The sequence below is a fragment of the Macaca fascicularis genome, chromosome 18 (genome assembly GCF_037993035.2).
Source record: "Macaca fascicularis isolate 582-1 chromosome 18, T2T-MFA8v1.1".
Lineage (NCBI taxonomy): Eukaryota > Metazoa > Chordata > Mammalia > Primates > Cercopithecidae > Macaca > Macaca fascicularis.
The window spans coordinates 57,079,536-57,093,010 of record NC_088392.1 but is presented as its reverse complement, the minus strand read 5'-3'; the positions used below and the strand labels follow the sequence as shown (position 1 = coordinate 57,093,010).

General features: G+C 42.6%; 2 protein-coding genes across 4 annotated transcripts in view; one reads left to right on the top strand and one right to left on the bottom strand.

The window, feature by feature from the left end:
- The window catches only part of KLHL14 (kelch like family member 14), a 99,729-nt gene extending 92,332 nt beyond the window's left edge, over positions 1–7,397 (bottom strand). For both annotated transcript variants that reach the window (XR_012427209.1, XM_015440062.4), the window contains exon 1: positions 6,445–7,397. Coding sequence is in view for 1 of the 2 variants with exons in the window: in XM_015440062.4 (XP_015295548.1) it covers positions 6,445–7,394 (950 nt within the window). In the remaining variant the exon portion in view is untranslated. The remainder of the gene's footprint in view (positions 1–6,444) is intronic.
- LOC102118545 (uncharacterized) lies at positions 6,465–12,292 on the top strand. Of its 2 annotated transcripts, none has more exons than XM_065533944.2 (4): positions 6,465–6,767; positions 6,942–7,902; positions 8,849–9,074; positions 11,027–12,292. In XM_065533944.2, exons 2-4 carry the CDS (start codon positions 7,815–7,817, stop codon positions 11,109–11,111), a joined length of 399 nt encoding a protein of 132 aa, XP_065390016.1. In that variant the 5' UTR covers positions 6,465–6,767; positions 6,942–7,814; the 3' UTR covers positions 11,112–12,292. The 2 variants fall into 2 exon arrangements, with proteins under 2 accessions (XP_065390016.1, XP_065390017.1); XM_065533945.2 differs by lacking the exon at positions 11,027–12,292 and adding an exon at positions 10,100–10,226.
- Positions 12,293–13,475: the final 1,183 nt, after the last annotated feature.

The window sequence follows — 13,475 nt, the reverse complement described above, 5'->3', positions numbered from 1 at the left end:
ATAGTGCCAAATCTCAGCAACTTCATTATTTAGCCCCTTAATTCAGAACTAATAATTAAGTGCTGTAGACCAGAAGGATAGAATTCTGACTTTCTAATGTCTTCCCCTCATTCTTCATTGGTTGAGTGGCCTGAAGAAGAGATAGATGGCAGAACTTTTAATGACTTTTGTGGTGTGGTAAAACAGAAGTGGAAGGTGTAGATCAGAGTTTGTCTTTTGTCGATGCCACATCTCCAATATACACTCACAATGGCAGGGTATTCCCCTGGTGATAAGGACCTCTGACTCAACACTCTTCAGATAATTGGATAAATTACTTATCTTCTCTGAGTCCCAGTTTTCTAATTTTTAAAAAGGCTGAAAGGGTGCTGTAAAGATTAGAAACACTGGAAGTGATAAGTCAAGCTTTGTGGTAGTTGCTCAGTCAGTGATAGCTACTATTATTGTTGGCAAATAACAGGTTGTGTGTATGTTTGCGTGTGTGTAATCATCTTTAAAATTACCTAAATTTTTATTGCACATTAGCTTTGTTGATTGACACTGAGCCAACCTTAAGTGTCTATCTCAATTATATTTAAGACCAATAGCAATATATAACGAACTTACATTTTTGGATCAAGTGTCAGGCACTGAGTTAAGTGCTTTGGTTACAAATATTCAGAGAAGTCACTGTCTATTGGGGTCTGAGACAGACACATAAGACAAACCTACGATGGGGTAAGTATTCCTCCAGAGGCTGTTCACTTTGCAGAAGGCAGGCAGGATCTATACTCAATCCAGTTGATCCACTCAGAAGTCAGGAATCCTGATAACACATGCCATTTGATCAAAGCAGCTGGAGATACAGACTGACACTCAGAAAAATAATTGTTCACATGTTCATTTAGTTTAGATTAGTTTGCCTAGATTAGTTTGCTGAATATGTGCCCGTTAATCTCAGAAAAATAGTGTGTTAAATATACTCGCCTACTTTGATTTCCTACTCGAAATGATTAAAATATCATATAAACAATGTTTAAGCCTCTTCTGAATAATGATGACCATTCTACATTAGGAGGTTTTATATCCAGTATGCTTGAAAAAATGAGAAACTCATCCATTGTTTTAATTAATCACTATTTAGCTTCCAAGGATCACTATTCAAATCCTTAAGTCATATTCTGGAAAAATTAACTTCTAACTTAGCATGGTAGAATTATTTAGACTTGAGTTCTTTCCAAATGGAAGGATGAAGACTAATGGGGATTTTTTTCCACTAGAATAAGGGCAAATTGTTTTTGTCCATTTTCTTCACTGATATATCCCAAGTGCCTAGTACATGGGTTGGCAAACCGTGGCTCACAGAATAAATCCAGTCCACCTCTTATTTTTATATTTTTGTGTAGCCTGAAAACTAAGAATGTCTTTTATGTTTTCAAGAGGTTGAAAAAATTAAAAGAATAATATTTCATGATGTGAAAATTATATGAAATTTCAGTGCCCACAAATGCAGTTTTACTGTAACACAGCAATGACCATTCATTTATGTACTGTCAGTTGTGTTTTTGCACAACAGGGGAAGAGTAGCACTGTTGCAACAGAGACCTTGTGACCCCAAAGCCAAAAATAAACACTGTGTTGCTTTTTATAGAAAAAAAGTTGCTGACCCCTGGCTTGGAAAAACAACTCTCTTAATTTTTTTTAAAGTCAGATACATTAATATTTAACCCTTACAAGTTTCTTTTTAAAAGAAAAGTCTTAAGTCTACATGTAACTCTTCAGTCAATTACTAGATTACAGCCTGGCTAGCATTTGAGGAGTGATAGTAAAAAACAGCACACTGTGAATGACAACATAGACGTGCCACACTGCCTGGGTTCAGCTGTGCAATCAGGGAGCAATGCTTAACTTCTCTGTGAATCAGTTTTTTATCTATATGAGGCTAATGACGGTACCCATACCTTGGGCTATTATGAAAATTCAATTAATTAAGGTTTTGTGAAGTGCGTCAACATCACCTGTTACTCAGTAGCAGTTGTAAAAAAGGTAACAAATTTTTTACTGTTTTTTTAAGTTAAGAAAATTGGATACTTAGAATTTGCTAAAGTAATGAGTGAACCTCATGTTCATAAAAATGGTAAAAATACAAGCATGAATTAAAACTGGAAAATGTCCACTTTTAACAGTAAGTCCTCTATTTCAATACAATGCATTCGTATCCTTTTTAATTGCCTTCGGATTGTAGGATGTAACTATTTGACTCCCACACCGGTTGATGTAATTTTGTAATCAATGGTCCTGTTTCAGATAATAAACAAATTGTATTCTGAATGGTTGAATAATTTCTGATACAAAATTTAACTACCTAACAATTTTTAATCTGAGGGTATCAAATTGATATAAAGGGAAGTAACAATTTAGAGAATGCATGGATACAAGATTAGTTTGCTTTGTTAAGGTTATTATTCAGTTCTTAGAAAGAGAACCAATAGAAAATATTGTCCTACATTTAATGAAACACTTTCTAAGCACCAAAGCCAGGAATCAAAACTGTATATTAGGAAATGTAATGGCATTTTAGTTATTGCAAGTCATTTTAGCAGATAGATAATTAGTACCCTTCATGTTTAAATAGATTTTTACATTAATTTATGAGAAATCTATGAATAGACTATGTTTTGTAGTAAATGAAATCTTAGGTAGTCTCCTGTTGTTTATAAAATATAATTTCTTTAAAACTACACTTTGATATGGAACCCCACACAGGACATAATAGCTAGTTGTTAAATGCTTAAAAAATATGATCATTTCATGAATGTATTTCTATTACAGGTGTTTTCTTGGAGAAGGTTCAGTAAACTTTTGTTATGTGCAATAGTAACGTAGATTAATGTATTGATGAAGTACAACATTGAGCCTTTCTTATTTCATAATCTTAATTCATTCAACTTTTAATAAGCATTTATGTGTTACATTGTGTGAGGTGCAATGAAAATGTAAAACATTAGTTAATTTTATCCAGTTAATTAATATCTAGTCCAATTTGATTTATTTGGGATAATTGCTAAATTATACATTAAAATTTCAAACTGCAAATAAAAAAACTATTTGGGTTACTTAAGCTAAATTTAGACTATAAGTCTTCTGTTATTTACATTTAATGTACTAAACACTGCATATCATGTCACTTTATGAAACTAAATTTTCATGCTTTAGATGATGTTAATATTGACTTGCAGAAAGATTAAATCAAGCTGATTTAATCTATCCATCACCTCACCTCTTTGTCATGTTTTTGTGTTGAGAATGTTTCAAATCTACTCTTTTAGCAATTTTGAAATATGTAATACTTTTTTAATAACTGTGGTCACGTTGCTGACGCAATAGATCACTAAAACTTATTCTTCCTGTCTAACTGAAACTTTATATCCTTTGTCAAGTCTTGTCATCTTAAATTACTTTTGTGTGTATTTGAATACAGAGTGACAAGTTTCTTGTTTTACTTATTGTCCTTATGTTAAGTTTGGTAAAACGGAATACGAATTTGAGTGCAACCGGTAAACTTAGAAAAACTAAGCAACAAGAGGGAATCTTTTAAATTAATCTGAGCATTTGTATAAAGATTTTATACTTGAGTTCCTTTACTTTTCTAGACTTAATAAAAATGCAAAATTATTTAATGAGCTTTAAAATGCTTAAATTGTGATTATATTAATATCTCTACTTTCTATAGATAATATATTCTTTAACAAGTCAATTCTGTTTTGAAGTTACTCTATTTGCTTATACTTTGTACTTACTCCAAAAGACTGGTCAATTTTACATTTTCATCTCCCTCTCTGAATTTAATAAACTCTTTTATATTTAGAGTTTAAAAACTACAGGTGGATAAAAAGTAATAAATACAAGGTCCTTCTATTCAATTGTCTTCAATAAAAGTGATGTAATCTCAAAACCAATTGGTTAACACATTTATCCCCCTGTTAAGCGACACATAAGGCTGAGGGAACATTTTTATATTACACTGATGCTATAATAAATGGGCTGATTTAATACTGCTGGTTGCAACTTACAGCATTTTTGTCTACTTTAAAGTTAGCTTCATGGTTATTTTGGCATTCTTCCTGTGAATTAAAATTAAAATAATGTAATTAGTCTGTAAAATTCAAAGTGCTACATTTACGAATAATGGAATAAAACCCAAATTATATTATTTTGAGGTCAATGACAGGTTCGCATGAACTATTTTCTTTTCTATATCTTTCTCTTTTAAAAGAAAATACAGCTTTCTTCCTACTGCAGAAGTATCAGATTCTTCCAGCATCCATGACACTTGTAAGCATTTAGTGGTCAGACACCACTACATATCCTTCAAATGATGTGGCCCAGTGAAGCTGGAAGGTGTCGTCACGGAGCCAGGCAGCCTGGTATCTCAGTCATCCACCAGGACAGAGCCAGCAGGCCTTAGCTGGTGTGCTGAATCTTGACTAAAGTGGGAAATGGATTTTGCATTTTGAAAGTCAACTCTTCTAACATTGACTCTTAGGACATACCTATTAAATAAAAGTGCATTGAGAGTTTCAGAAATTATTTACTGGATCAAATTTATAAAGCTCCTCTGCCAAAATTACTTTTAGAATAAGTTAAATCTTAATTTGATTATTCCTCTGGGTTTCTGAATTTATACCGCATTATTCATATTTTTAAAAGTATGAGTAAATGTATGTGCAGAACTATAATGTGTTGTCTGAATTACTATGTATGATATATGCTAAATGAAGTATACTTGTAGGTCATTTAAAAGTGGTAAATATTAAAATGACAGAATATTAATCACCAATGCCCACTGCCCATCACACTGAGTTTGCCATTTGGATGTTTAGACAAGCGAAAAATTCCAATAAAATAAAAATACTTTTCATGTTTTTTTCCTCATTGGCCTCTTGTGCTCACTGTTAAAAGCACAAGCGGATTTAGATTCTTGTTTCTTCTATTGTCCTATTATCATCTTTTGACACCACGATTCATTAACTCATCTCCCACGGATGTTAGAAAAATCAACTTACAGCGTTTTGTTACAAGTTCAAAATTCCTCATGCCTACTCTTGGCCTCTCCTTAACACTAGAGCCGCCTAAAAAAGTGTAGAGAATATCTTCCATTTCTTGAAACTTTAGTTACCTAGGTCTGCTGGAAATACAATGAAAAGTACACACACACACACACACACACACATACACACACACACACACCATTTAATTCTATAAGGCTGCACAAGGTGGGCCCCATCCTTTAGACATCATTCTGATTGGGAAAATGCCCTGCTAGATTTTCAAACCATTTGCTTTACTAATGTAACACTTTGGTGGTTAGGCTGGAGTAGCCTAGCATCTGGAATCATGATGTTTTATCATGAGAAACTGAGAGGATACTGTTTCTCTTTTCTAAAAAGAGAAAGAAACCCTTTGCTAGGGCTCATTAAAAATGGTTTTAAAATTGGAGCCAATAAAACACGATTGTCAATTCCTACAACCTTTTTATCTCAGCAGCATTTTTAAAAGGCATCATTTCTCTCTCCCCTGAAATCCTACTTGCAACACACACAGCCACGTTTCTAACTGGCAACAACAGGAGCAGCAACAACTCCCCAACTTCTTTGTCACTGGTGAGCAGGCACACAGCCCAACTGGAGCTAGAAGCCTCTCCACTCCCCCATCCCAATTTTCAACTGCACTCTTCTCAGAAATGGGAGTTACTAGGCAAGATTCACCCCATCACCCTGAAATCTCTTGCTTTACTCTCCTTTAAAAGTGAAAAGGAAAGGCTTTCCACAACATAGAAAAGTTTGCCTGGGCACATGATACCAGCATTTCCAATAGTGACCCTAATAGACAAAGCATTTTGGAGCTCTGACATTCACAGGGAGCAGATCCCAGTCATGAAGAAACAACTTGAGTGTGTGACAGCAAGACCATGAAAGCCTTCCTTTGCAAGCATCGCCTGGGCTCTTCTGCTCACCCAAGGCAGAACTGAAGAGGGGTGGAGTGGGCATTCCTCACCACAGGATCCCTTTTCTAGAACAAGCCCATCTTGAGATTTGTAGGTAGAACTGGCTTAGAGAGACTGCCAAAGCTACACTTCCAACTCTCCTGGCCCTTGGCCCCACCTGCCTGTCAATTTCAGTCTGAGTCCACAGTTCCCATGTTTACACTCTGGAGATATCTAGAACCTCGGCTTTGGAGCGCTCAGGGATGCTGTTAGGCCAGTTCCCTATTGACCTTTCAGGGACTCTGAAATCAACTTTCCCCACACACTCTGAATTGTTTGCGTTTGTTTTCATCCTGCCAGAGCCACCCGCCCAGCCCACCCATCTCTCCCCTCCTCTCTGCCCCCTCCCCTCCCTCCGGCCTCTCTGGCTCTCCCCCCCCACCCCCGCCACCCCCGCCCTCCTCTTTGTTGTCTCCTACCTGCTGGCCAGGCTCTGCCTGCAGTGCTGCCTGAAGGGCATCAGGTGGTAGTTCATGGCGTCCAGCAGCAGCTTCTGGCAGACCGGGTCGGTTCGCATGAAATCCACTGACTGGACCCGCTCCACCAGCTCCGGGGCCGGGATCAGCGCGAAGCGGAGGCGCTTCATGAGGTCAGGCGCGTACTGCATGCGGGTCTCGCGGTCGTGCTCCAGCCACAGCACGGACATCTGGAAGAGCGCCAGCTCCGACTCCACGGGGGGCGGCAGCGAGTCCAGCAGGGCGCGCATCTCCTCGAAGTTGAGCAGCAGCACATCCTCCACCAGGTACTTGTTGGCCAGCTTCTTGGTCTCCTCCAGGCCGTGCAGCGCGGCGATCTTGCACACCTGCTTGTAGTTCTGCACCGAGATCTGGTCGTTGAGGAACTGCACGCAGAGCTTGGTGACCTGGGGGATGTGCAGGATCTTGCTGACCGACAGCACCTCCTCCACCGTGTCCAGGGACAGGGTCACATTGGCCGTGTAGAGGTACTCGAGCACCAAGCGCAGCCCGATGGACGAGCAGCCCTGCAGCACCAGGTTGTTGATGGCCCGGGGACTGGTCAGCAGCTTGTCGTCGGGGGAGGAAGAAGGAGTCCCGGGCTCTTCCTGCGGCGGCGGCTGCTGCTGCTGTGACGGCTGCTGCTGCTGCGGCGGCTGCTGCTGGTCCTTGGGGGCCCCCAGGCCGTCCTGGCCGCCGACCCCTCCCCCGAGAGGGGGGTGGCTGGAGAAGAGCGATCGGAAGTACTGCGAGCAGGAGGCCAGCACGGCCTTGTGGCAGTGGAACTGCTGGCCCTGGGCCGTCAGGGTCACGTCGCAAAACAGCTGCTTCCTCCACAGCAGGTTGAGGCCGTGCAGCAGGTTGTCGCTGTGGCTGGGGTCGAAGGTGGAAGTCCTGTCCCCGGATCTGGACATGGCGAGCTGACTCTGTGCACCTGGCTTTAAACCCTCCTCCAACCTGGCAGACAGGGGTGGGGGATGGGAGGGAGGGGAGCAGGGTGGTGGATGGGGTGGGGTGTGGTCGGGGTGGGGAAGGGTGTGGAGGGGAGGGGAGGGCGAAGAACAAGAAACAAGGCTCAGCTTGGCTCCCTCCTGGCGCGCTCCGGACCCCGACCCTAGGAGGAAAGTCCGAAGACGCTGGATCCGTGAGCGCCACCAGAAGGGCCCTGTCTGGGGTCCCGGCGCCGGTTCTGCTCCCTGCGACTCCTCTCGCCACCTCCCACACACTTCGTACCTCACTTTCCTAAAACCACCTCAGCTGTTGGCAGCAACAGCAGTGGCAGCAGCGACGGCAAAGTGGCGGCTGAGGCCGAGGCACCTCGTGGGCTCGTGTCCATGCCGGGCCGGATGAAGGGAAAGGCTGGGGAGTGGGGAGCCGGGGGTGCCCTGAAAGCGCAGAGGCGACCGACGGTGAAGGTTTCAGGTCAACTTATGCCCGAAGCTTTGCTTTTCGCAGTTGGCCCAGTTTGGGGGAGGGGGTAGGAACAGGGGCCCGGCAAGCGTGCGGGGTGGGCGAATCTTAGCTCTCCAAAAGCTGGGACCCCCTTCGATTATCCATGCTGCCCCGAGAAACTCCTAGGCTAGTAGTCTGAGGGAGGAGATAAAGCCCTTTCTTCTCCCGGGAAAGTGCAGCGGAGCGCGGTGAGGACCCGCTCAGTGGACTCGGCAGAGGCGGGAGCTGTCCTTATCAATTCGAGCTCATTTCCCTCACCCTGGCCCTGCCCGCTTCCCTGCTTCGCAAACTGTTGGCTTCCCCGTCACCACTCAGTTTGGCTAATTTTTCAGAGACGCCTTTAAACCTGGCAGGAGAATCCTTCCACCACCCCCACCCCCACCCGGTGGCCCCCTTTCCCCCGTCTCGCTCATTTCAAAGCGCGGAAGTTCGGGCATCTATCTCCCCTTCCAGTGCGGGGCAGCACCGAGGACCCAAGGGGAGGAAGTGGGGCTGCGAGGACGCGTTTGGAGCGGGAGCCGGGAGGCCGGGAGGCCGGGAGGGATTCGTGTGCACGGTTTTCTCTCCCGGGCACCAGGCGCAGTCGCTTTAACTCCAGTAACTATGAGAAGTTCAAGTTAGAAGGCAGGTGTTGGGGGGAGGGGTGGGGGCTGTGGAACGAGTCGGGGGGCGGGGGCGCAGTGGGGTGCGGGGTCTCTGCGCCCCACCCAGCATCGTGGTCGGCAGCCGCAGCTGCTTTCTGACCCCCTCGGTAGAGCCCCCAGCGGCCCCCCACTCGGGCACCCCCACTCCCCGGGCCCTGGAACTACTTCTGTAAAAAGTCTGAGCCGCCGGCATCTAGGCGGAGGAGGGCAGGGTGGGGGAGGCGAGGCGAAATCGATACGCCCGGTCCTTAACCTGTAATTGCACCTTCCAGGGCTGAGCAGAAAGGGACCCTCTGCTCGCATCCCGCCCGCGCACCCGCCCGTCCGCCCGCCCGGGAGAGCCGCCGCCGCCGCCGCCTCCCGGCTCAGAGGGATCCCGCCGGACCTGCCCCTTCCACTGCGGCTCACTCTGCCCTGCCTGGCGCCGGTCCTGGATCGCCGGCTTCCTATTTATACCGGACTGAGCTCCTTTCCACTCACTTTACCATCCCGTTCCAGGTGGACCCTACCCTCCCTCGCGCTCCCTCCCTCGGCAGCACCCCCACGCCCGCCCCCAAAGCTCTGGCTTGCCTGAAACATCTTAGAGTCTCTCTCCCTTTAAGAGGACCCGGTCATACCTCTCTCTAGCTCTCTCCGCTTCGTTGTCTCCCCCCCCCCCCCATCTTTTCCTATTCCCCTTCCTTCTTGTTCTCCTCCCTTGCCTTTCCTCCTCATCTGCTTATTTCTTGCAATAGGAGTTTTATTCTTTATGAGCGTTTGCCATACAACTACCCCCCCAACACCTCTGAAAGACTCCCTCCCCGGCCCTTCCCCCTACAACAACCCAAAAGACAGAACAAAATACACACAAGGCAGACACAAGGCCAGAAACTTACCTGCTCTCAACCAGCTGCAAAGTCAAGGCTCACTTAAGCTCCCCCCAAAAATCAATTGTCCTTCCTTTTTAAAGGTTTGCTCTCTCCTTGGGAGGGGGAAAACACCTTCTGGTTCCCAACTCCAGGCAGTCACTCTTTACAATTTATTTTGTCGTACATCATTTGATCACCATGAATTAGCAACAGCAAGAAAATGTAGGAGAGGGAGAAAAGAGAGAAAGAGAGAGGGAGAGAGAGAGGGAGCAGAGCTTTCTGCAAGAGAAGAAGAAGAAAAAATGTACGTGTGACAAATTATGCTACCAAGAAACAACACATCATTATCCTTGGGCCTGGGGCTCAGTGAGTCGTAACGAGAGTAATAGGAAATCCACGGTTGGGGAGAGAAACGGTCGTGCTTGGCCGGTAGAGAGAGACCATACAGGGGGATGGATGCTGGAGAGACTCGCAAAATTATGGCTCAAGGCTATTGTAAAAATTGTCGAGCGTAAATGACTGCGATTTCAAACATCTTTGGAAGAAAGAAGGGGAAAAAGCGAGCCCCCCCTCCCTCCCTCTCCCTCTCTCTCCCTCTCTCTTCTCTCTCTCTATAAAGAACCGTCAAGTTTTAGTGCGCATTGCTAATTAGTCAATTTCTCTCTGCCTTCACAGGCTGGCGACTTCGCTGCTGAGCTGAAACTGCTAATTTCTGTGACCAGCTTTTTTCTTAGCTGTGATCTGGATGAATGAGTAGCTGTCTCACAGAGATGACAAAAATAAACTCTAATCCCCCCCAAAATTTCCACTACATCTTTCTCATGCATAGATTTATGATCTTCAAGCGCTCTGTGCAATATGCAAACTTTTTTTGTGTCTGTATATATGCTGTTGTTTCCAGATTTCACTACATTGGTATGCTGCTTTTCCCTTCCCCCCACACCTCCCCCTCACCCCCAGCACTATGAAATGCAGAAACAGTCTGATCTCAAAGTATGCTAAGATATCACTTTATTCTGTTTTGTTATTTGGGATTTGGGTCTGATCTAGAAGATACTAGCCCTTGCCTAAAAGGTGAGTGGCTGAGGATACACACCAGGGTGGTGGGAGTAGAGCTGGTAGACAGAATAGAGGACAGCCCTTTGCTTTACATTTGCTTCCCATAAAGCACTATGCAAGGTTTATGATCTTATTTGAAAACATATTTTCTCTATCATTTTGTCTGGTGAAACAACTGCCTCTGAACTTCTCTGTCAGCTCTTCAACAGATAAGGGTGCAGAAGTCACATTTTTTTTTTTTTTACTGAAAGATTATCATATTGTTGGATTTGTATTTCAATTAGGAGTGTTTATTTTGCAGGAGGTAGAATCAAGTGCTAGGAAACCCAGCTGCAATTTCACAAATGTAACCTTTCAACTTTGGAACTCATCTGATATATAAGGGCAACCACCTAGTGCTCACATTTTTGACCCTGCTTACCATGCAAAAGGAACCCCAGCATGTTTCTGGAATTTTAGCTGTACTAGAGATTCATGTGCATTTTGGTAGAGGACATGTTCTCCAGACTTATCTCATGATGTATTGCACCCTTACATTTATAGCCCTGCATTTCGGTCATCAATGGGGGTTGGAGGTGTCCAAGAAAGAAAGAAAAAAAGAAGCAGAAAAAGGAAGGCATGCCCTTAAGTAAAATGAACGCGAAGAAAACTGGACATGAGCTAAATTGAGCTTTGTTTGCTATTAAATATATGAATATGATTCATTCTAATTTATATGTGCTCTGATGAGTAAACTTATTAAAATACATATCAGGGCACCCCTGCAAGACATCTATTCACACCCCCCATCATCTCTTTGATTTGTGAGAGATGGAAAGACACCTGCTTAGGCAAGGGAGGAAAACTAACAATTCTGAGGTTCAGAAATAGAGATTCCCCATTTACAATGATAATGTTAACATGCACATGGGATATTCACTCTTAAATAAATGAAGAAGGATCAAACTGAAACATTTAACCCTCACAAAAGCCCCCCACCTTTTTTTGTCAAGGTTCTAGATTATCTGAGAGTAAGACTTCTTTATTCAGATCCTGTTGAGATGCTGCATTCTCATATTTATGTTTATAATGGAAATGCCCCAGTACATGATTAAATCATATAAAAGAATTTTGCTGTTGTTGTTTAGGGCAGAGGAAAGAGAACAGATTATCCAATTCTCCCGGCCCTATAATTTGTTTTGATTTTTTTTTTTTAATTTCCCTTGTTTGGGTGTTGAACAGGAAGATCATGTGACTCTAAGGTAGAACATTTTTGGAGTTCTGTGTCGCTAGCAATTAAAGCTATTAAGTATGTGGAGTGTCATAAAACTCTCATACATGTAAAGTGCAATTTTTATTTATGCTTTTGATGTTGATCTTTTATGGACTTCTCATGAAGTATTTGGAACTAAGCCCAAAGGCAATAATAGTATTTGATCACTTAAATTATGGCCACCTTCCTGTTTTATCATGAAAGAAATTATGTTCGTAGGCCTCAAAATAGCTTAGTTTCAAATTTCTATTTTTCTATGGATAGGATATATTGGTCACGAATTATGATTACCAGGCTCTTTATTGCTTCCAAATAATATAAAAGCCACATTTCAAACATATTAGCTACTATAATGTTAATGCTTATTTAACAACTAGGGTTGAAGGGGAAGAGAATGGGATTGGGAGCTGGCAATTCCAAAAATGTCTGTTGAAGTGGATAAAAACATTTTCTTCTGCATTCTAAAGTTATCTGATAATGTTTAAATTTCAGAAAAAAATACAATTCTGGTTATTTTCTAAGCAATTAAAAAAGAATATCAATAAAACGTCTCTTCATAATCTGTGCATAAACTAGCATATATGTCCTATAAATCTCACACCTCCAGTATCTTATACTGGCTTTGACTGAAATTATTGCAGAACTCACAAATGAGATGACACTATTTACAATAAATCTCGTTATGAAAGATTCAATTTGCAGCAATCAGATGCTAGCTACTAAGCGATTGTAAGTATTTGAATTTTATCCTACTTCAGTGTTCAACATACAGAAATTGCATCTGTGTGTTTGATCTGTCCTGCTGAGCACTATCAGCAGCTTGCATCTCTGCCACTATTGTTTTTAAAATGGCAGGAAGGACGTGACTAGTCAGGAGCACTCAGCAGGATGGATTTCACATGGCATAAGAAGAGCCAGAATTGTCTTTTTTTAAAAAAATTAAATATGATTGTGTAGTCGCCTAATGCAAATCATCTTCATACTTCCATAGAATTATCAAAATTATTCATTAGTGAATTTGCATTTAAACCATGTACAATGGAAAGATTCTGAAACCATAGCCACTGAGCAGTCTACTAGAGCTGCCATTAGCTTCTAGTGGTCTGGTCAGCCTTCAAGGTGGCAGAGATCCAGGCCTATCAGTGGCTCCAGTTGCTCAGGATCGTCTCACTGGACTGGAGGCGCTGAAGATTATCTTTAGAGCAGTTCTAGAAATGTTTTGCTGCTTGACATATAGGTGCAGCCACACTGAAACTTTATTTTCCTTATTCTTGACTTTTCTGCTTGGGATTTATGAGTTATCATCAAATTGCATAAACATCAGAGCCTGGTCTCCCCTGTGTCTTTTGGATAGTAAACACTACTTCAATGTGATCTGACCTTTAAGATTACCATTATTGTGGAATGGATGGATAAAGCAAGAAATTATTCCATTTTACACTTGGAATAAAATTGAGTAAAGAAGGACCACATAGCTCCTTCAAAGTTAGGGAGCAGCAAAATCCAGACACAACTCACAGATTTCTAGTTATTTATTTATTTATTTTTTTAATCGAGTAGATGGGTCAAAGATACCACAGAACCATCAGCACTGAGAAGCTTATTAAAGAACACAGCATCTGAAATAACAATAAGAAATAGTGCTATTGGCTAACAGTTAGGCAAAAGCCAATGGTTTGATATTGCTCTGCTGTCAAGCCCAACTCTGTGGCTGGCATTCTAGGTTCCCAGTGTTTAGCT

Excerpts from the sequence above, each read along its gene's own strand:
- LOC102118545 (XM_065533944.2), top strand. The coding sequence starts at position 7,815 with ATGCCGGGCCGGATGAAGGGAAAGGCTGGGGAGTGGGGAGCCGGGGGT. Across the intron at positions 7,903-8,848 it reads ACCGACGGTGAAGGTTTCAG|GGCTGAGCAGAAAGGGACCC; the intron begins GTCAACTTATGC and ends TGCACCTTCCAG. Across the intron at positions 9,075-11,026 it reads ACTTTACCATCCCGTTCCAG|CCCTGCATTTCGGTCATCAA; the intron begins GTGGACCCTACC and ends TTACATTTATAG.